Source organism: Fukomys damarensis, unplaced genomic scaffold (genome assembly GCF_012274545.1).
Source record: "Fukomys damarensis isolate Sample0158 unplaced genomic scaffold, DMR_v1.0_HiC HiC_scaffold_17, whole genome shotgun sequence".
NCBI classification, from domain to species: domain Eukaryota; kingdom Metazoa; phylum Chordata; class Mammalia; order Rodentia; family Bathyergidae; genus Fukomys; species Fukomys damarensis.
In genome coordinates, this window is record NW_022900929.1 from 4,858,944 (window position 1) to 4,880,026 (window position 21,083).

General features: G+C 52.4%; 1 protein-coding gene across 10 annotated transcripts in view; it reads right to left on the minus strand.

Moving 5' to 3' along the window:
- The window catches only part of LOC104875337 (monocyte to macrophage differentiation factor 2), a 116,960-nt gene that overhangs the window by 88,720 nt on the left and 7,157 nt on the right, over positions 1 to 21,083 (minus strand). For 7 of the 10 annotated variants that reach the window (XM_019210463.2, XM_019210466.2, XM_019210467.2 and 4 more), the window contains 3 exons: positions 4,675 to 4,756; positions 1,941 to 2,101; positions 478 to 552 (listed from right to left, as the gene is read on the minus strand). In XM_019210463.2, coding sequence (XP_019066008.1) covers positions 478 to 552; positions 1,941 to 2,101; positions 4,675 to 4,756 — 318 coding nt within the window. Of the gene's footprint in view, positions 1 to 477; positions 553 to 1,940; positions 2,102 to 4,674; positions 4,757 to 8,400; positions 8,566 to 9,382; positions 9,708 to 21,083 lie in introns of those variants that run through there. The other 3 variants (XM_019210464.2, XM_033764801.1, XM_019210465.2) reach the window with 2 other exon arrangements.

Consider the following 21,083-nt stretch of genomic DNA (forward strand, 5'->3'; position numbering starts at 1 on the left):
TAAGAGAAGCACGGTGGCGATGCCTGTAATCTCAGCATGCAGGAGGCTGAGGCAGAAGGATGAGAAGTTTGAGGCCAGCCTGGGCTACACGGTGAGTTCAAGACCAGACTCTGCAGTGAGCTCCAGTCCAGGTGCTGGACTCTCAGGTGGACCCCCAGCTCTCTGGGGGTCTTTCCAGCCCTTTATACTCTTCACCCCAACTCTGCGGGCGGCTAGTGTGGACTACCTTGTAAATCCTTTATACATCCTACGTATTTTATGTTAAATCTGGTCCTCTGGTGAGCCCTAACTGACATATATACATACATATTTCCTTTTGTACATAAAATACATCTAGAAGGATACCCAAGAAACTGGTAGGGTAGTTACTTTCTGGCAGGGAAATGGGGTGCGGGGGCGAGACTCTCCCTTATCCCCTAATCCCCCCTGAGGAGAAACCCAATGACCAGGCTGGCGGATGGCCGCGGTGGGACTCACCAGGGCGCGTAGGAGGCTGCGATGAAGAAGTAGATGACCATGCGGTCCACCATGTGCAAGCAGTGCTCCACCATCCTAGGAGGAGGGACAGGGGGTCACGGCGCCCAGGCGGCAGGAAAGGGAGGGGGCGACCTGCACCCAAGCTGGGGATGGCAGTGCCTTCCCCACTAGAGAAGGCCTGGGCTTAGTGACCAGAGCAGTGGGAATCAAGCCAGGCTCCTCGACATTCGGGGGCCATGTGGTGAGGCCTTGGCGTCCCACTGAGGTGACCGCTTACCTGAGGGGCTTACTAAGGGGCTTACTAAGGGGCTTCCCTGCCCCTGGCTTTAGTGAGAGCAGCTCTGATTCACTTTGTTAGTCTGGGCTTTCCACGGGATTACAGATGGAAAAGAGCCCTGCGTTTAAAATGTGCACAGACTGAAACTGCACCCCGGAACCCTGCTGGCTTCTGACTGCCCCTCGGAGATGCCAGGGACACTCACTGACTCACTCCCAGCTGTTTCCGCCTCTCTGAAGAGTGGACTTCAGAGTAAGTCCGTGGCCTGGCCACCGGCTTGCCGAGGGCTACGCGAATCAGTGCTCAGTGCATATGCAGGAGGTGTTCAATAAACGTCAGCCACTCCTCCACGGCCTCATCTCACAGCGAGCTGTGGCCTCCACGCACGTGACCGGCATCACAGTGCCCTGCTCGAGGGGGGACCATGGCCCTGTGCACAGCTCTGCTGCCAGACTTCTGCCCCCAGGACTGGGAGGGCTCCAGAACGACCCAAAAGGTAGGGGACCCATGGGGACAGGGAGAGAGTGGAACACACTCTGTGGGGCCCTGGATCCTGCAGCCAGCTCTGGGTTGGACATGGCTGCTTGTGACCTTCAGCAAGGTCACCTCTTCAGGGTAGCGTCAGCATCTGTGAGGCCGGGTTCTGCAGCTACACAGGCACCCGGAGGGTGAAACAAGCCATTGCCAAGGGGCCAATACTGGGCAGTTCCACTGACAGGAGGCTACCGTGCCACCAAGTTCCCAGAGAAAGTGGTGGGAGGTGCGGCTAGGGCAGGGCGAACTGGAGTTAGGGCCCCGGTGTGCACAGCGGTGACTGTGACAGGATGGCCATGTGATGCTGTGAATGTGCTTGGTGCCCCTGCACTGCAGAAGGGCTAAGGTGGCTAACTATGGGCTGCACTTCCAATTGTTTTACAATTTTAAAAAGCAAAAGCAAAACAAATCAAGATTTTAAAAAGCAGGGATTCTGCTGCCTGCACTGCGGGATTATTGAAAAGATTGAGGAAGGGCATCGACACAGCGCTGGGGTCCAGGAGGGCCCAGTAGGGAGCCACAGTGGGGCCCTACAGGCGCTTCTATCCTCTGGGACTGAAGCAAACGGTGAGGCTCTATCAAGACACCCCAGGAGTCGGCCCTGCCCGGCTGGGCTCAGGCACACGTACTGCAGACTCCCAGTGGGACATACCTGAGGTGGCTCTTCTTCCAGGAGACAGTGTGGAACACAGTGGACACCACGAAGAGGCCACAGAGGCCCAGGCCATAGATCCAGGCGGAAATGGTCTCCCAGTCGTCATCGGACAGGAAGTAGAGGTTGGAGCTGCCAAGGATGCTGGGGATGATCCAGAACTGTGGGAGAGGACAGCTGCAGGGCCGTCGCATGCAGAGACAAGCAACCCGTATCCCACTTTCTCCCAGACCACAGGGGCCCACTCCGTAGCCACAGGTGGGCACGGGGCACAGGAAGGCAGCCAGCTCCACAGAAGAATGGACTCATTTTACTTTATTTGTATGAAACTATTTTATCTAAATTCCAGTAGCCAAATGGGGCCTGCACGACAAGCCTGGAGAGCCAAGGTCTGGATGCTGCTTGGACCCTTCGGGGTGCGGGGAGCACAGCCCAGGTCAAAGCCAGCACCCGAGCCCCACACAGAGGAGCCTGGAGAGCCAGGCAGTCACTACTGTCCACGCCTCACCGCCCTAGAGTCCCCAGTGGCAGCGCTCAGCCCAGAACCGTGCCAGCGCTGGCGCCTCCCTGCTAGTAAAGAGTTTAAACAGTGACACCCACTGTGGTGATGGCTCAGCCTGGCGCCCCTGTCCCCTGCCTCTCTCCCCACTGACCGTTGTCACTCCTGCAGAATCTCCTCTTGTCAGCCCTTGACAAGGAAGGGGGGCAGGAGGGAGGCAGGAGGGAGAGGGAGGAAATGGGTAGCTAAATATGGGGAGAAGCACATGCATGGAGAATCCAGCCCCGACAATGTGTACCTTCTTTGGGGATCCACTGGAAAATGTCCACAGGGAAGCACAGGGCTGGGGGGCGGTCCCAGCCTCCGTGGTACCCAGAGGCCCAGGGCCGGGGGGCAGGGGCAGGCAGCTCCCAAACCAAAGGCTCAGCCGGGCGCATGCCTGCTGCTCGGGACAGACTGACATTCCACAGCCAGAAGGGAAGGGGACAGATTGGTTTTATTGGGCCGGGGGGGGGCGGTACTAGGACCTTCACCCTGAGCTACATCCTAGCCTTCTTTGTATTTTTTATTTTGAGCCAACATCTTGCTAAGTTGCCGAAGCTGGACTCCGATTTTTGGTCACCCTGCCTCAGCCTCGCAGAGTGCTGTGATTGTAAGTGTGCAACACCACACCTGGCTTAGGGACAGAAGTACAGACGATTGAAAATGACTTCTCTATGTCTGATTGTATCACTTTTTTATTTTTTTATTTTTTTGCTACCAAGGCTCAAACTCAGGACCTTACACTTGCAAAGCAGGCAGCGAACCGCTGAGCTAAATCCCCGGCCCTGGCCCTGACCGTGTCACCTTAAAAGAGGCCCAGCGCCCGTGTCGGGCTTGCTCACCCTGTGGGTCTTGGCTCTTTGCTGCTCTTTGCTGGTCTGTGTGGCTCTGGGGTCACCGAGCGTCATTCCCTGGACTTCCTCCCCGGTCCTCTTTCCTTCCCATGTCTTCCCTTCCTCCCACAAGCCCGAGAGCACAGGCCCCCACCTGGCTGAAACAGCAGAGAGCCGGGACCTGAGCATGACCTTGGGGAGGGAGCCCGCATGGTGCCACACAGATGCCTCGAGCCACACTCACATAGCCCCGAGGCGTGGCACAAGCCCGGTGTGCAGAATGAGGAAACCGAGGCCGACAGCTGCATAGTGACAAGAGTTGGGATCCAGGAACAGCAGCTCTCTGGGTAGCTGCGAGGAGCCTCAGCCTATGACTTGGTCGCCCCCCCCCGCAGGCAACTGAGAACCCCATGATCACCCCTCAGGTAATTAGGGGGGTAGCACTGTAGAGCGCCTGCTGCAAGCGGGGGGGATGAGAATGTGTGCGCCTGTGATCCCAAAACTCTGGGAGGTGAGGCAGGAGGATCACAAGGTTCAAACCCAGCCTGAGCAACTTACCCAGACCCTGTCTCTAAATAAAAATAAAAAGTCCCAGCCCTGTAGCTCAGTAAGAAGAACCTGGGTTCAGTCTGAGGTGCTATAAAAAGAAAGGGAGGAAGGGGGTGGCACAGGAATCCTGGGCTCAGCCAAACACATCACAGCCCAGGGAGAAGAGCAGGCTCCTGGCATCCTGAGATATGAGTCGCTTCCAGCAGGGATTCAGATTAAACTCACACCTGCATTGCCAGGGCAGGGAGCAGGCCTGGTGCCTCAAGGGCACAGGGAAAGGTTTGCTGCCTGACTAGGTGTACTGAGGGGCCATAGGCTCAGGGCTTCCCTGCATCTGGGCAGGTGGGAAGGCTTCTGGGGAGCATCTCACCAAGGCCACAGGACAAAAAAGGCTTCACCCGCAAGGCTGGGGTGGAGAGAGAAATGTTCCGGCTGTGGGCACAGCACTTGCAAAAGAAACAGAGTGGGCAACCGGTTGTGGGGGGACACGAACTGGGGCAGAGCGTGGTGGCAGCAGGAGCAGGACACAGAGGTCAGACCTGCCTGGGTGCATGTTGCAGTGACAAGACACTGTACCGGACACTAGGGAGCCACTGAAGTTTCTAGAGCAAGAGAGGAACGCTCAGCTCCAATTCCCCAGTGTCCACCGGTGGCCTTCTCACCGAGCCCCCACTCGGCCGTTGGGGGCTGCAGGAGGCCTGAGGGACAGCCCCGAGGAGATCGTGAAGGTAGAACTGGTCCAGGAGGCCACCTTTCCTTCCCTACCTGGAATGCTCCCCCCCGGCCTTCTGAGCCCCCAGCCCCAACTCACAGCGTGGGTGGCACAGTTGGCGGCGTGCTCGTACTCCGTGGGCTGGTACCGCTTGTGGGCGGGAACACGGTGGTTCATGAACCTGGAAAGAGGGCAGAACCGGGAGCTCAGCTGGGAGACGTGGGGCAGGGGCCGCAGGGGCTCTCCAGGCTCCTCCTCCCAGCACTGCCCCCTTCCTACCCTCCTCTGCACCCCTGATGCCTGTGTATGGCAAAACTTCGCTCATCGCGCGCAGCTGCTCCTCACTTCCAGTGGGCTCCATCCCCTCAAAACACCACACACACACACACACACACACACACACACACACACACACACACGCTTAGGACCCGAGATACACAGCAAAAATGGAAATCGGAAGTGGAAATATTATTACTCGGAAACTGTGTCTGGGGCCCAGCGTTCTCTCTTTTTCTCTATTTTTAAATTTTATTTATTTGCAATACTGGGAATTAAACTCAGGGCCTTCATACTGAGCTATATTCCTAGCCCTTTTCTCTTTTTAAATTTTGAGACAGGGTCTCACTAAGTAGCTAAGTTGCCCGGGCTGGGATCAAACTTTCAATCCTCCTGCCTCAGCCTCCCAGAATGCTGGGATTACAGGTGTGCACCACCACAATGGGCTTTTTAAATATTATTGAAGTGTAATATACAATTTGACTCCCCAAGGGTAAGGGCTGATGAATTCACACACACACAACACCACCCTGAAGTACTTAGCTCATTTCTTGCCTCCAAGACTTTCCCTGTGTCCCTCCTGGGGGAAGGAAACTCTCCCCAGAGAAACCACCCCCTGACATCATCACTGAAAATCAGTTCTCGGTGCTCTGGAACTTGTCATCCACAGATCCACAGCACACACCCTCTTGTTTCTGGCTGCTTCTTTTAAGGTGATTTTTGCAGATTTCTCTGTTTGTTATTGGACATAGTGGCTGGGATTTTTCATGACTACATAATAATCCTCAGTGTGACCAGACCACACAGGGTTTGCTCAGGCTGCTGCAAGTGGCTTTGTACTTTAGGTTGACTAAGGATGGCTCTATCCATGAAGACTTTTGTGTCCTTTTTTTTGATGAACATATGCACTCGTTTCTCTTGAGCTCAGACCTACACATGCAATTGCAAGGTGACTTTATCTTTAAAATAAACAGTCCTGAAGTGTGATATCTTTGGAAACTTCAGAGAGTGATCACCTCTGCCTAATCCTTTTCGGAGGACTTTGAGTGCTATCACTCATTTTAGAAATGCAGAAGTTCAGGATCCTTGGCCAGGCATGGTGGCACACCCCTGTAATCCCAGCACTTGGGAGGCTGAGGCATGAAGAGGCCAGCCTGGAACAGCAACAACAAAACAACAACAGAAGCAGCAGAAGTAATAATAAAAAATTAATAACAATAATAATAATGAAGAAGAAGAAGAAGAAGAAGAAGAAGAAGAAGAAGAAGAAGAAGAAGAAGAAGAAGAAGAAGAAGAAGAAGAAGCTTTTTTACAAAGGCCAGGATCCGATCCTGTAGGAGGCAGGTTCCCCTGGGGCGTTGCCTGGTATTTTCCACCAGAGGGCACTAGAGGCCAACCTGCCACACTAAACCCTTTTGTGAGATGCCCAGTGCAGGAAATGAGTGTGTGGTTCTGAACATAGCCACCGTGCCTTTACTGAGCACCTTCTGTGTGCAGCTGTCGTGCTAGTGATGTTCACGGGTACTTCTGGCACCAATGTGCTGGCTCCGTGCTGGTACAGTTCACAAAGCACCATAGGCACCGCCTGTGCAGCCCCAGGGATGCCCAGTGTGGGCATCAGGGAGAGGCAACAGGGGTCCTGCAGGCTCCCACTCTCAGACTCACCCAGGCCCTGGGGTCTGGCTTTCCTGTTCTGATCCCTGGCACTGGTGAGGCCAGGAGTCCAGGTCAGCTTCCCCACCCACCTGCAATGCTCCCTGGCCATGTTGGTCATGTGACTTGGGTCATGTGACCAAAGCCAGTATCCTGGTGAGTCCAGCAGACAGGTGAGAACTTCAAGACCCCCTGGTTCTGCCTCCCACGGCCCAATGCGGTGCAGGGTTGGGTTAAAGCTGGGTTCCTGGTCCCGAAGGAAAGGGACCCTGAAGCAGAGCCTCCCCAGGGGCCCAGAACAACTGGCCATTGGCTTCTTAACAAATAGCAACAGGGCTGGGGATTTAGCTCAGTGGTGTCACCATCTTCCTCTCAAGCACAAGGTCCCGAGTTCGATCCCCAGAACCAAAAAACATGCTGCAGGGCTTCACTCAGGACCAGGATGGTACCTACAGATGTGACAAAGGTGGACAAGGTCACGCTGGAGGATGGTGGGCCCCTGACGCCATATGACGAGGGTCCTTCTGAGCAGAGAGAGGGACGCAGATGAGAGTGACACAGGGAGAAGGCAGACACCCGGCCACAGAGAGGAGATGGCGGGCACACAGGTTGCCAGTGGTGAGATCCTCATCCACTCCTCATCAGGCAGCCCCAGAAACCTTTCTCTAACCCTGGCCTCCCAGCCCCAGGGTGATGTCATGGTTGCCGTGGTGACCTGGGCACAGTTATTTATTTATTTCTGGGCTCCACAAGACTCCCCTTGTCTCAGGCACTGCAGCTATTGAGGGAGGAAAAAAGAGGGGCCTGGACATGAGGCCAGGGGGGCTGGGCGCAGGCCCAAGAAATGGTTCCCACCACACCGAACACCCAAGAACTGTTCCTTTAACCCACTGGGGACCGGCTCTTTCTTCACACGCCTCTAGACGGGAGTTTTAAAAAGGCGGTGCACTCATTTTTTAAATTACATTTGAATTGGCGTGGAGTAGAACTCCCCACCCCTTTTTCTGCTTCTGATAGAGACTGAACCCAGGGCCTTCACACTAAGCTACATCCCCAGTCCTTTTATAGCTTTTATTTTGAGACAGCATGTTGCTAAATTGCTAAGTAGCCCAGGCTGGGCTCAAACTTGGAATCCTCCTGCCTCAGCCTCCCAGAGCGCACAGTTTCCTGTTTTGCTCTACAGTTTTACAGGCTTCAGTGAATGTAATTAATCCTGGAACTACCAGCACAATCAAGATAAACAACAGACCCAGCAGCTCCCCAAGAGCCCCAAGATCCAGCCCCCCAGAACACTGTTCTTTTTTTCCTACAGCTTTGCCTTTTCCAGAATTCCAGATAAATGGAGCCAGACCATAGTCACAGCTTTGAAAATGATATTTCAGTAGAATTTATTATGTGAGTTAAACTTTGTTCTTAGGTGAAATGGAAGTTGAATCCCAAGCAACTTATTTTCTGTTAAGATGTATTAATAAAATATTTGTAAGCCATGCATTGTAATTCACACCTGAAATCCCAGGGCTGTGGGAGGCTGAGGCAGGAGGATCACTACTTTGACCCCATCTTGAGCAACTTAGTGATTTAGCAAGATTTATTTATTTATTTAGCAAGATTTATTGTGTCACAATAAAAATTTTTGAAAGGGACCCCAGCTGTAACTCAAGGGTAGGCCCAGTCCCACAAAAAACAAAACATCAGAGGTTTCTGAGACAGACTTGTTTATACAAAAACCAAACAGACCTTTCCTGATGATCGTTCCCAACTCTCCCATCCCAATTCCCCTATGCAGCCTTTTCACCTTGGTTTCCTCATGAGCATAAAGCAGTTGCAGTTTGTCTGTGTTGTTGCATGTTCTTTTCTTTCTCATTTATTTTTAATTCTTCAATTTCTTTAACTTACTTGTTTTGGTGCTGGGGACGGAACTTGAGATCTCAAGCATGCTCAGCTGCGGGGTCATAGTCTGGCCCCTTCCTCTTCTGGGCTGAGTAGTACTCCATTGTAGGATGTGTCCCAGCTCCTCAGTCCCCAGGGCAGGGACCTGAGCTTGGTTTTAAATAGACGGCACTGTAGGTGTCAAATCAAGGTGAGTGCAGAATATAGTGGCCAGTGAGAGAGGCGACCCCATAACTGCACAACTCTCTTGAAAGAGCCTGCACCCTTGTTGGTTAAATTGAAGAGGAAATGGGGCCACACAGCCCCTAGTTTAAGACCAGCCCTTGTAGTTTGGAGGATGGTACGTCCGTGGCCACTTGGAGCCAGGATCCGGAGCCAGATGCTGGTGCCCAATGAGCCCAGAATGCCGAGTCCCCGTGCTGGAGGGGCTTGGGCTCTGCAGCTGGCACAGGGGCTGGCACACCTTCGCCTGCCACTTGGCTTCTGTGCCAACTGCTGGAATCACCTGAATGGCCCTGGGCTGCAGCTTCCTGTTGTGCGCGAAAGGGTCAACTCCCCACCCACGGGTCCCAGGAGAGAACCCAGCCGGGGCTCACATGGTGCCAGCGCCAGGGCTCCAGGAACTCTCCTTCCACCACTAGAGCCTCCCTCTTTTTTGCAGGTGGTGGTACTAGGGATCGATGTGAGGGGTCACTACCCCTGAGCCCCAGCCCCAGCCCTTTTGTATGTTTTCTTTTGAGACAGGGTCTCACTATTGCCCAGGTTGGGCTGGAACTTTCAATCCTCCCGCCTCAGCCTCACCAGGCACCAGTAAGCAAGCCCATCTGGTTGCTTCTCACAGGGGTCCCACTCAGGGCCCCAAGGTCCTTGAGGAGCACGTGGCGAGAGTTGTTCCAAGTGGGGGTGAGGCCAGGACGGGGAGCACATTGGTCCCCAGTCTCAGCCACACTTTAAGAGTCAGCTGGGCGCCAGGTGCAGCGGCGCATACCTGCATTCCCAGTGACGCAGGAGGATGAGGCAGGAGGATGGCTTGAGTAAAGGAATGCAGGACCCGCTTGGGCAGCAAAGCAAGACCCCATCTTAAAAAAAAAAAAAAAACCTTAAGAAACAGATGAATGGATAGATGACAGATGTCTCTCCATGCAATCCACACAGTGAAATATTATTCTGCCTTGAACAAGAACGAGGTACACACACGTTACAGCTAGGATGCACCTCAAGAAGCCTGGGCCTGGACAGGAGTGTAGCTCAGCTGCAGAACAGGTGCTCAGCTTCAATCCCCAGCACCACAATCAAACCAAAAAAAAAAAAAAAAAAAAAAAAAAAAAAAAAAAAAAAAAAAAAAAAAAAAAAAAAAAGTCCCACTATGCTCAGGGAAAGAAACCAGAAACCAGACACAAAAGGTCACACAGGAAAGGAAACACACATTTGTGGCAAAGCAGCAGGATTCAAAATGATATTTTCTTTAGAATCCTTTTGGGGCCCCCAGGGAAGAGAGTAACAGGCTGCCTGTTAGATTGCAGCCCTGAGCCAGAGGAGGAAGAAAGCAGCTGGGAGGAGGAGCTATGCCCATGTGTTTAAGGATGAAGCATCAAGATGTCTGCAGAGAAAGAGGGACAAGGGCCGCAAGGTTCACTGGGAAACACTAACTTCCGGCAAATCTAGGTCCGCAGAACATGATGCACACAGAATTTCCTACACATCAGAATTCGAGGTTACCTTGGGAAAGTGATGTCAGCCCCAGAGGGTTGGGGATGCTGGCCAGAGCGAGTGTGCAGCCCCACAAATCACCTCTGGGATTGTAAAAAATTCCTGCTCCTGGGACACACCCAGCAGAAACAGTCTGCAGCCTTGGGAAATCCAGTGGTTTCTCAGAATTTCCCAGGAGATCCTAATGTGCAGTGGAGGCTGAGGACCAGCGGGCTGGAGGAACAGCCCAGAGAGCAGGGACCATGGTGTCACAGTTCCCAAGACCCCAGCAGGGCAACAAGGAGGCTCCACACACCGCTTCTGTGGGCTGACCAGGCTGTAGGGAGGGCCAACGTCAGGAATCCAGATGGGTCTGGGCATGGTGGGAGCAAACACTGAGGACATTAAGTGTTTCCATGACTCCCACTTCCGCCCTATCTGTGTTTCTGATGGGAAAGACTGCCAGCAGTCTTTTACACCATAGTATGATTTACCTGACTGTCTACTCCAAGGAGGGAGACAGGTTGTGGCTCTGAAGGGAAGAAGCAGAGCCCTTTTCACAACTGAGAGCTCTCCCACCTTGGGAGGTTGACATCAAGACTCAGGTCTTGGCCCGGCTTGGTGTGGCACAACAGTCATGCCAGCGCTCAGGAGGCTGAGGCAGAAGGATCACCATGAGTTCAAGGCCAGCCTATGCTACTGAGTTCAAAATTAGCCTAAACTACATAGCGAGACCCTATCTCAGAAAACCAAACAAACACATGAACAAATACAAAAACCACTCAAGGCTTGGCAAGCCCTGCACAGCCTGGAGGACCCAGACCACAAGTGTGTCAAAGTCCAGAGCAAAAATGCCAGGCAGCTTCTGCAGAGGCCGGAAGACCCTGTGCTCCAGGGGTAACCCAGGTTCCTACCTTTGTCTCATCTGGAAAGTTGTCTGCATGACCTCAACCGTCATGCCACTGGGCCCTCCATGCTTGGTCTCCTCTGCTTAACCGTTCAGCTTGTTCTTCTCTGGCTGCAGAACTCCTATGTACCTATCAGAGCCCAAGTTAAAAGGCCTTCCTCTGAAAAGCCTTCATTGGTTCCCACTCTCACACCTATCTAGGCTGTGATGTGATCTGCCTTCAACCACCTCTAAGCCAAGGCCTCTTCTCCTTGGCAGCCATAGCTGCCTCGTGGCAGCCCAGCAAGCACCTGCGTGTTTCTGGGCCTGCGTCAGCCCCTAAGTGGCAAACCTGGGGACAGGAGTCATTGCCTTCCTGTATGGATCAGAGCAGTGATCCACAGGTTATGTCTGGTGGTAAGTGACTAATCCATCATCTGGAACACCCTACTCCTGGCAGACTCAGGGTCAGGAGTTGGAAGCGGACCCAGCCGACCCTCCCCAGCAGGTGACAGCTGATGGGTAATCTGGGTGGGCCCAGAGGCTCCCAACAGCTGCACGGTCTCTAATGTTCGCTGACCTGGAAAAGCAGAAGGCAAGAAGGGTTTGCTACTACAGCAATTTTTGTTTCTTTTTTCTTTTTCTTTGTGGCATGCAGGATGGAGCCTAGGGCCTCATGCCTGATCACAAGTGCTGTATCACTGAGCTACATCCCAGCCCTTTAGTGATTAAAAGAAATAAATAAAACAGTCTGAGCACAGTAGTACACACCTATAATCCCAGCACTCTGGGAGGCTGAGGCAGGGAGATCAAAAGTTGAAGCTCAGCCTTGGTAATTTAGAGAAAATGTCTCAAATTTGAAAGAAAGAAGGAGCAGGGGATATGGCCTTGGCCCGGGAGCTGGCTCTGCGGGTGCCTTCCCCAGCCAGTCCGGTCCCCCTAGGGGCTGCAGACCCCAGGGACACAGACTTTCTCGGGAAAAGCTGCTGCAGCCACCCCTACCCAGCTGGGCCAGTGCCTGTCGGCAGCGACCCTGAGTCCCTTAGACAAGGGACTAAAGAGGTCTGCCCGGGCTGCAGACAAAGGCGGATCTGTGTGTCTGTCCCTCCAAGGCCAAGGCCAGCCTGGGCCAAACACCCCCAGGAAGCCACACTCCATCCCCCATGAGGGCTGTGCTTTGTGTCCACCCCTGAATGCAGGCTGCTCTGCGAGGCCGCCTAGCTCGGTGCCACCTTTGGGAAAGAGTCATTGGGCCATTGCCATCTGGGAACAGCCCTGGGATCAAATTCCCGGGGCCCGACGCTGGGAACAGGAAGGGAAACTGAGCACAGGGCGGAAGGGGGAGTGAGGGCCATGTGCCAGGTCCGAGCAACTCTGGCATGCTGAACAGCAGAGGGCACAGGACTGGCAGCAAGGGTGGCATCCATGTGCACAGCCTCAGACCTGTGGCACTGGTGAGCCAGCCCTCACCCTGCCATCCACAGGACGCTCTGTCTGTGAGTCGGGGTCGTCCCCAGTGGATGGACTCACAGATGCGGCTCTAGCCCGTGAGTCTCTCCCACCTGACCTGGGGCTCTCATCTGCCAATCACTGCCCAGCTAGTCCTATGACATCAGCAACAGCCAATCAAAGTCACAGATCAGCGTGTGCACCACTGAGCCACATCCTCGGCCCCCTGGTGTAAACTTAGGATTGATGAGTCCTAGGCCAAAAGCAAGCGTGGCACACTTTAGCGAGACTTCTGTGAGCTGGAGGAGGCCATGTCTAATTCCCTTCTTTTCTGGCCTGTCTCTGACTCCATCCCAGCTAGGACAACCACTTAGCCAGGACCCCAGGCAGGAAGTCCTACCCCCCAGCTCGTCCCTTCCCTTTCCCAGAGGAGGAGACTAGGGCCCAGCTGCTCTCCCCTCATGCTCCCCACCACACAAAGCTGGGACAAAGGGTGGGGACCCGGCGGTCACTGCTCATCGGGCCTGAGGACAGGAGGATCCCAAGGTGGAGACCAGAATGGGCAACTTCAGCACCAGCAAGACCCTGGCTCAAAATGAAAAATAAAAAGGGCTCAGAATGCAGCTCAGTGTAAAGGCCCTGGATTCAATCCTTGATACCACACACACAAAAAAATTTTTTTTAACATTTCCAGGGCCAGAGATTTAGCTCACTGATGCAGCCGCCTGCCTCACAAGCACAAGGACCTGAGTTCGATCCCTGGTATCAAAAAAAGAAAAAGAATATTTCCCATGAGCAGGGCTTGGGCCTTGGTTTCTGAGGAGGGCAGCACCTGCTCTGAGAATTAGATTCCCTCAGAGACCCATAGGGATGGGGGGGTGGGTGGGATACACACACACACACACACACACACACACACACACACACAACGCATGCACGCACATGCACTGCACAGAGTCCCAGGGGCTTCACACAGCCGAAACACCATCCGTGCTCCAAACACAGACTGATCAATTTGCTCCCCCTCTGAAGGCTTTTTTTCAAAAGAAATGAGATCCTGGCTTCATCTTGGATCCAACCACTTTGGGAGACTGGGGGGCAGGGGCTTCTTCATTAAGAGAGGATCTTTAAAAAGAAATCACAAAGCCCAACCCCGAGTGAAATGATTGATTCAGACAGTGATAACCGGTGGCCGCTGAGACCACTGGATGGGAGGTTGCCAAGCAACAGATGCTCCAAGGGAGCCAGCACCGCCCCAGGATTACCTCACAGGCTGGGAGGATCAATGCGGCATAACCGGAAGCAGGTCGGCCAGTTGTCTGGTGCCTCCTGGTGAGAAGCACCACACGGTCCATGCTGTGTCTTGCCTCTCTTACCAGAAGTGTTGATCCTGCACCTGTACTGAGCCTCCTTAATATGGCTGTGCTCGCATGGATGCCACCAAGCACATGTAGCTAATTAAATATAAGTTCATTAAAAATAAATTAAAGCCTGCCTGCAGTCCCAGCTACTTGGGAAGATGAGGTAGGAAGGTCACTCGAGCTTATGTATTTGAGACCTGCCTGGGCCACAAAGTGACAGCCTGCCTCAAAAAGAATCGATCAATTAATTAATTAATTAGATGTACAGTGCAGTTCCTGAGTCACATTAGCCACATCTTGAGTGTTCAGTGCCAGTAGGAATTATAAAAAGGGTGTGGTGACGTTCACCTGTAATTCTAGCACCCTGGGAGGCTGAGGCAAGAGGATTACAAATTAGAACCCAGCCTGGGCTGTTTGGGAATTTTGCAAGACCCTGACTCAAAACTTTTTAAAGGCTAGGGATGTAGCAAAGGCACTGAGTTCAATCTGCAATAACACACACACACACACACACACACACACACACACACGCACGCACGCACACGCAGAGCCTAAGCGCTCTCTGCCATGTGAGGATACAAGAAGTTGGCCATCTGCACCTCTCACTGTGCTGAGAACCTGATCTCAGACTTTCAACCTCCAGAACTTTAAGAAACAAATCTCTGTTGTTTATAAGCCACCCGGGGTATGGTGTTTTGTCATAGCAGCCTGGACAGGATAAGACCATTCAATAAAGACATACAGCCACACTAACCTTTTTTTTTTTTCTTTCTTTTTCCGCTTGCATGTGGTAAAGCATCTGCATATATTAGCATTGCCAGCTTGGTTCCTCAAAGCCACTTTTAATTGTAAAATGCACCATCTTACCCGTGTTAAAGAGTGGGGGAGCATTAACCCATCTACACTCTTAGACAGCATTTCCCAGATGCAAGCTCTGCTCTTCCAACTCCAGGTCCTGGCCCCACCCCAGCGCTGTGTCCAGGATCTCTCGGGGAAGTGGAGCCATGCAGATGTGTCCTTTGTGACTGGCATGTTTCACTGCAAGCCTCATCAAGGTTCATCCCTGTTCTGGTATGTGTCAAAGCCTCCTTCCCCCTTTCAAGGCCGAATTCCCCGAGGCTTATTTTGTTTGCTGTTCGTTTGTTGTGTTGTGTTTTCACAGCACTGGAGATCGAACCTAGGACTTTCGCTGAAAGCTACGTCCCACTTTTTTCCTTTTTGAGACAGGGTCTCACTAAGCTGCTACATTGCCCAGTGCTTCCCCCAACCCCTCCAGGAGACTGCAGCAGTGAGTGGGCAGCTGGCGGTGCCCGGACAGCCCCACTGGTTCTGAAGGGTACACCCATGGCAGTAGCTTCCCCGTGGCCCCACCGTGTGGGTGACTCCTGCAGGATTGGCTGTCCAGCATCTGTCCCATCTTGTTCTCGTAACTGCTGCCTCTTCCTTCCTGGTCGTCCCTCCCCACTCAACCCACAGCCCCCATCCCGAGCCGTGCCTCATTGTGGCGGGGACCAGGGAAGGTCCACCCTTGGACCCAGTGATAAGCTTAAACACTGCCAAAAGGGCAAGGAGACTCCAGTCAGGGACTGGGGGAACCTGAGGCTGGGAGGGATGCAGAGACTGCAGCCACCAGAAGAAGCAGAAACCAGGGATTGGAAAGAACAGCTCCTCTGGTCCTCTTCAAGTTCCTGGATCCAGCTGCACCTGATTCCAGTGCTTCCAGTCTTTTCAGGTCTGGGCATCAACTTTTATTTTTGTTGTTTCTTCCTCTTCCGCTTCCTCCTGCTTTTCTTCCTCCTCCTCTTTCTCGTTCTTCTTTTCTCTCTCTCCCCTGCTCTCCTTCTTCCCTCCTTCCCTTCCCCCTTCATTCCCTCTCTCCTTTCTTTCTTTCCTTTCTCCTTCCTTCTTTCCTCTCTTCCTTCTTCTCTTTTTCTCCTTCTCTCCCTGGTTCAAGACAACTTGAAGTGGGGCTTCTGCCGCTTCTACCCAAAAGTGTGAAATTCCCGCTCAGGCCCCACCTCACACGCTCCAACAGGAAGGGCACGCACATGTCCGCACACATGTTCTGTGTCAGCAAGGCATTTGCTCACTCAGTGCCACTAGAACACATGTCCTTCCTTAGGCAGTAGCTTCTGGAGGGAGGAAACAAACTGCAACAAATTCACTTTTGTGCCCACAGCCCCTGTTCTCCATGAGGTTTTTTTGTTGTTGTTGTTGTTTTTTTGGTACTGGGGATTGAACTTGGAAACTTGTGCTTGTGAGGCAGGCTGCAGCACCACTGAGCTAAATCTTAGCCCCTCTGTGAGGCTTTTTTTTTTTTTTTCTTTTGAGACAAGGTCTCACTATGTAGTTGAGACAGCCCTGGAATTCCCTATGTAGCCCAGGCTGGTCTCGAACTCAGAGTGGTCCTCCTGCCTCAGTCTCCCAAGTGCTGGGATTACAGGCGTGTGCCACCACTCCCAGCATCTCTGAGGCTTTTGAATGAATCCGTGAACTCACCTGGGGTTGGTGGACAGGTCTGCTGTGGCCAGCACAGGCCCTGGGGCTCAACTGTGAACAGCCTCCGGCCCACCCTGCTCCACACAACTTGCAGTCTGGCTTGGTGAGCTGAGGAAAGACATGGAACCTGCAGCACCCCCCTCTGCTCACTTACAAGGACTTGAGGTGACAGGCCACAGCCAGGGACTTGAGACAGCAGGAGGGTGGCCTGAGCCCAGGCAAATCTGCTAGCACAGCAGGGTCTCTAGTTTCTTCCAGTACATAGCTTCATCAGACTTTCAAGGTGGGCATGGTGGCACACACGGATGAGTCCCAGCCAGTTAGGAGGCCGAGGCAGGAGGGTTGCTTGAGTCTGGGTGTTCCAGACCAGCTGCGACCTGCTGGTGCTGAAGGGACAGCTCCCGGGCACTGGCCCTGCGGAATTAGGCACTGTGGCAATTGGCCCAGCACTGCGCAGCAGCGGCACGGCAGCGGAGGGGGGGGGCACTTAGTTGGCGCCTACTGAATAACACTTCCAATGCATTTACTCAGTCACGCTCAAACAATCCCGCGGAGTCGCCGAAACCCCCTCCCCCAGCCAGACTCCTACCGGAAATGCTCATGAGGTCTCCTGGCAGCCTGTCTCCCAGGCTCACTAATGTGAGCTGCAAGAGGGAAGGGCATTGTCTTGGGCAGCCCCATGTCCCGGCACTGAGGACACAGCCTGACACATCATGGGCACCAGGCAACCATCAATGTAATGACTCGGGGGCAGAGATCCAACAAGTGGTGCTCGGTGCATCCAGGGTAAGGGGGGTAACTGAGGTCAAACATAATCTCAGAGAGTCACATCCCACCCTCATTCAGCCTATAATTACTAACAGCAAGGCCACAGAGTCCCCAGGACCCAGGCCCACTGTCGCCCCCTTGCCCTGATGTTCCCACTGTCTGCTAGTGAGATGACCCCCAGGACGGAGGCTGAGGGCTGCAGAAGTCGGAGCCCAGCCCAGGAGCGGTGGGAGCTGTGCTGAACACAGGTCTGGGACAAAGTGGCCAGAGAAGCACTGGGTGCCCCGAGGGGACCTGGCAGAGCCCAGACCCAAGAGACAGCTCTCAGGATAGTTGGCTGTGCCTCTCTTTCTGCCCTTGTACCTCCCTCTGGGGCTCAGAGCCTCATCTGTAACATATGTCATGTAGCCTTCCCTGGCAGAGACTAGAATGGACCAGAATCCAGAATATGCCACACATGTAAGGAGAGGTTGATGGCTCTACTGTGATGCAGTTACTAACAACAAAGATAGTGGCAGTCTGGGAAACGAGAAATTCGTCTACTCAAACCTGGGTCCACACTTCGTATCACACTACCCTCTCTGTGTTATTGACTTATTCTTCACTCTGCTGGGAGTGTCAGATTGAAAATTCCAGGACAGGAATTTAGCTCAGTGGTGCTGCCTCCTGCCTCATAAGTGTAAGGTCCTAAATTCTATCCCTGGTACCAAAAAAGAAAGAAACTTCCATGGTTACAGGCTGGGCGTGGTGACAAATACCTATAATCCCAGCACCAGGGAGGCTGAGGCAGGAGGATTGCCATAAATTTGAGACCAGCCTGGACTCTATAGCAAGTTCAAGACCAGCATGGACTACATAGCAAGACCCTGTGTCAAAGAAAGAAAGAAAGAAAGAAAGATGAAAAGAAGTCTACACTTCTGTTCACAGTGAGAAGGATGGTCTACAAGTTCATGATCAATTAGTGATGTCTGCCATGGGCACAGCACGGGATGACAGCAGTTATGCTGTTTACCTGATAATACTATTGGGGAGATGCTGGTGCTAACCACCCTGAGACAAGTGGCACTCTGTCTCCAAGTCTGTCCTTTAGAGCAGTACATCTCATCTGTGCAAGTTGCCAAAGGAGCTTATAAATATGCAGATCTGAATCAACTGATCCCATATGTGTGAAGCAGAGCCCAAGTTTTTGTCTTCTTTTTTTTTCAGTGATGGGCCTTGAACTCAGGCCCTCAAGCTGAACTACATCCCTAGCCCTTTTCATTTTTTATTTTGAAACAAGGTCTCACAGTGTTGCCGATCTGGCCACTAACTTGTGATCCTCCAGCTTCAGTCTCCCAGGTAGCTGAGATTACAGGTGTGCACTACTGCCCAAGATTCTGTATTTCTAGTGGGCACTAGATGACTTTTGTGATATTGGGATAGAAAATGAAGTATCTATTTGGTTTTCAACCCTGGTTCTTGCCATAAGAGCCTCTAAACCCTTAAAATTTCCTGAGTCAGAATGGGACGTTCATCTTTGTGTCCTTAGAAACCTCTTCCAGCCATGTCTGAGTTCATGCCAGTGAGGTAACTGGGTTTTGGAGGGGGGTTGTTTTGTTTGGGAGTGGTTTTTTGGGGGGGGGGTTGGGGGGGGTACTGGGTCTTGAATCCAGGGCCTTCACACTGAGCCCTTTATACTTTTTATTTTGAGACAGGGTCTCACTAGGTAGCTAAGTTGCCCAGATTGGATTTGAACTTGACTTGAGTGGACTCGACTTGATCCTCCTGCCTCAGCCTCCCACAGTGCTGGGATCACAGGCATGCACCACCACACCCAGCTTGCCAGTGAGGTGATTCCAGCTCAGCTGCAGGATGGAACACTACTAAGGTGTCCTGCAGCCATGTGATCAGCCCCCTCTGGACCTCAGAGAAGGGTCGGGTCCAGGAGCTCTGTCTCCAGCTGGGAGCTTGCATAAGGATGCTGTGAGCTTCCAGGGAGGTGACTTTGGCTCACAGGGATGGCAGCTCCTGAGCTCAGAAATGTGTCCCCTGTACCTCTGTGCCTCCATAGTATCCTTTACAAGAAGCAGTCCACACAAAGACAGTGCATCCCTGCCGGGGGCATCCTGTTCTGTAGCCAGGTGGGACAGAGCACGGGTGGGACTCGGCCCTACACCTGTGGATTTGTGCTGACTCCATCTAGTTAGGACAGTAGCAGCTACAGGGAACTGAAGACGTGTGGCATGTGAAAAGCCTATGCATTCAGCTGGAAATGTTATGAGCAGTTTCCTTGAACTCCAAGAGTACTGACCCACGGAGCACAAACTGACACGGATTCACTTGTTCAAGAACACTGGGGTGCCCCGTTCCCAGGGCATCCATGTTCCAGTGACACAGCCTGACATATGATCCTAACATCCACTTCCTGACTGAGCTGGGCAGGCACCGGAAGTGCTTCTCCACGTCTCTGTCATGTGTCCTCCAAACAAGAGGTAGACGCGTCTCTGTGGATGGAAGATGGATTGGCTTGTAAGGGACAGGACGCTGCCACCTGCCTCAGGGATGAACCTGGAGGACACGATGGCCAGTGACATAAGCCAGCTACAAGCAGCCATGCTATCAGGCTCCGCTCATACCAGGCCCCTTGAGCTGTCAGAACCATAGGGACAGGAAGTGAAATGGTTACCAGGGCCTGGGAAGGGGGAGGGGAGTTGGTGTTCAGTGGGGCAGAGTTCCCTTTGGAGAGAAGGGAAGTTCTGAAATGTGGATGGTGGTGACAGCTTCGCAGCAGCATGAGTGTGTTTAATGCCCCCAAGTTACACACTTAGACACAGCTAAAACGGCAAAGTTTGCATTGTGTATATTTCACAATAATAACCAAAAAAATTTTTGTAGCCAGGAGTGGTGGTGCACACCTGTAACCCCAGCTACTCTGAAGGCTGAAGCAGGAAGATCACAAGTGCAAGCCCAGCCTGGGAAATTTAGCAGTTTAACATGTGTGAATACCAATTCATTTCTCTGATGTGAAAAAGTAAAAGAGTAAATAAGGATTAAAATGTACAATTGATATTGTGTAATAGGAAGAAACGTCTAAAAGAATAAAGGAAGTGGGAGGTGTAGGGGAAAAGTAAAAAGGGGAAAAATATATGAAAAGGAAAAACATGGAAACCATGTCTTTGTAAACAGGGAAGGGTGGAGGGGCTGAGGGGAGGGCCGGGGAATGGGGAAAAATAAGAACCTGGTAAGTCATGGGTAGGTACAAGATCCCAATGATGAATGTAACTGTATTGTATACCTAATGTATATGTACCAATACATTTAATAAATATTAAAAAATTATTTACACACCTATAATTAAAAGTGATCTCCAAGCATGTGTTTTTATTACTGCTTTTATAAAACATAAAGCTTGAAATAGATTAAATGTCAGTTTATTTAAATTTTTTTAAAAAACAAGTCCCTGTCTGAAGAGAACAAAATAAAAGGGCTGGGGTGAAGCTCAGTGTTCCCCAGTTTCGATCCCAAGCACCCCCCCAAAAAAAAGAAAATTTCTGATTTGTGGGGTAGGCCATGCCCGACGTGAACACGGACAGGGAGGACTTGAGCCACAGAATGGCTCGGGTAAAAGCAGAGGCAGACAGCTCCTCTCAAGTGCTGTGGGCTCCTGCCCAAGAGAGCTCATCACCCAGGGTCTCTGGGCTCGAGCCCCTGCTCTGATTCCTGTTTTGGTTCCTGTGTGAGAGGTGCTCACCAAGGGCCTGGTGTGTTTTCCAGAGGTGCGTGTGGCAGCTCTGAACACCTTCTAAGGTTCACAGACTCACATGAACTTGGTGTGGCAGAGAGCATTACTCCTTTACTCTGGTGACCAGGTGCACACAGAAGTCTTGGTGCGAGTGCTTTCAGTCCATAAGAACCCATTAAAAATTTTAAATTTAACACCGGGCGTGGTAGCGCATGCCTTTAATCCCAGCACTTGGGAGGCTGAGGCAGGAGAATTGCTGCAAGTTGGAGACCAGCCTGGGCTACATAGTGAGTTCCAGGTCAGTCTCAACTACATA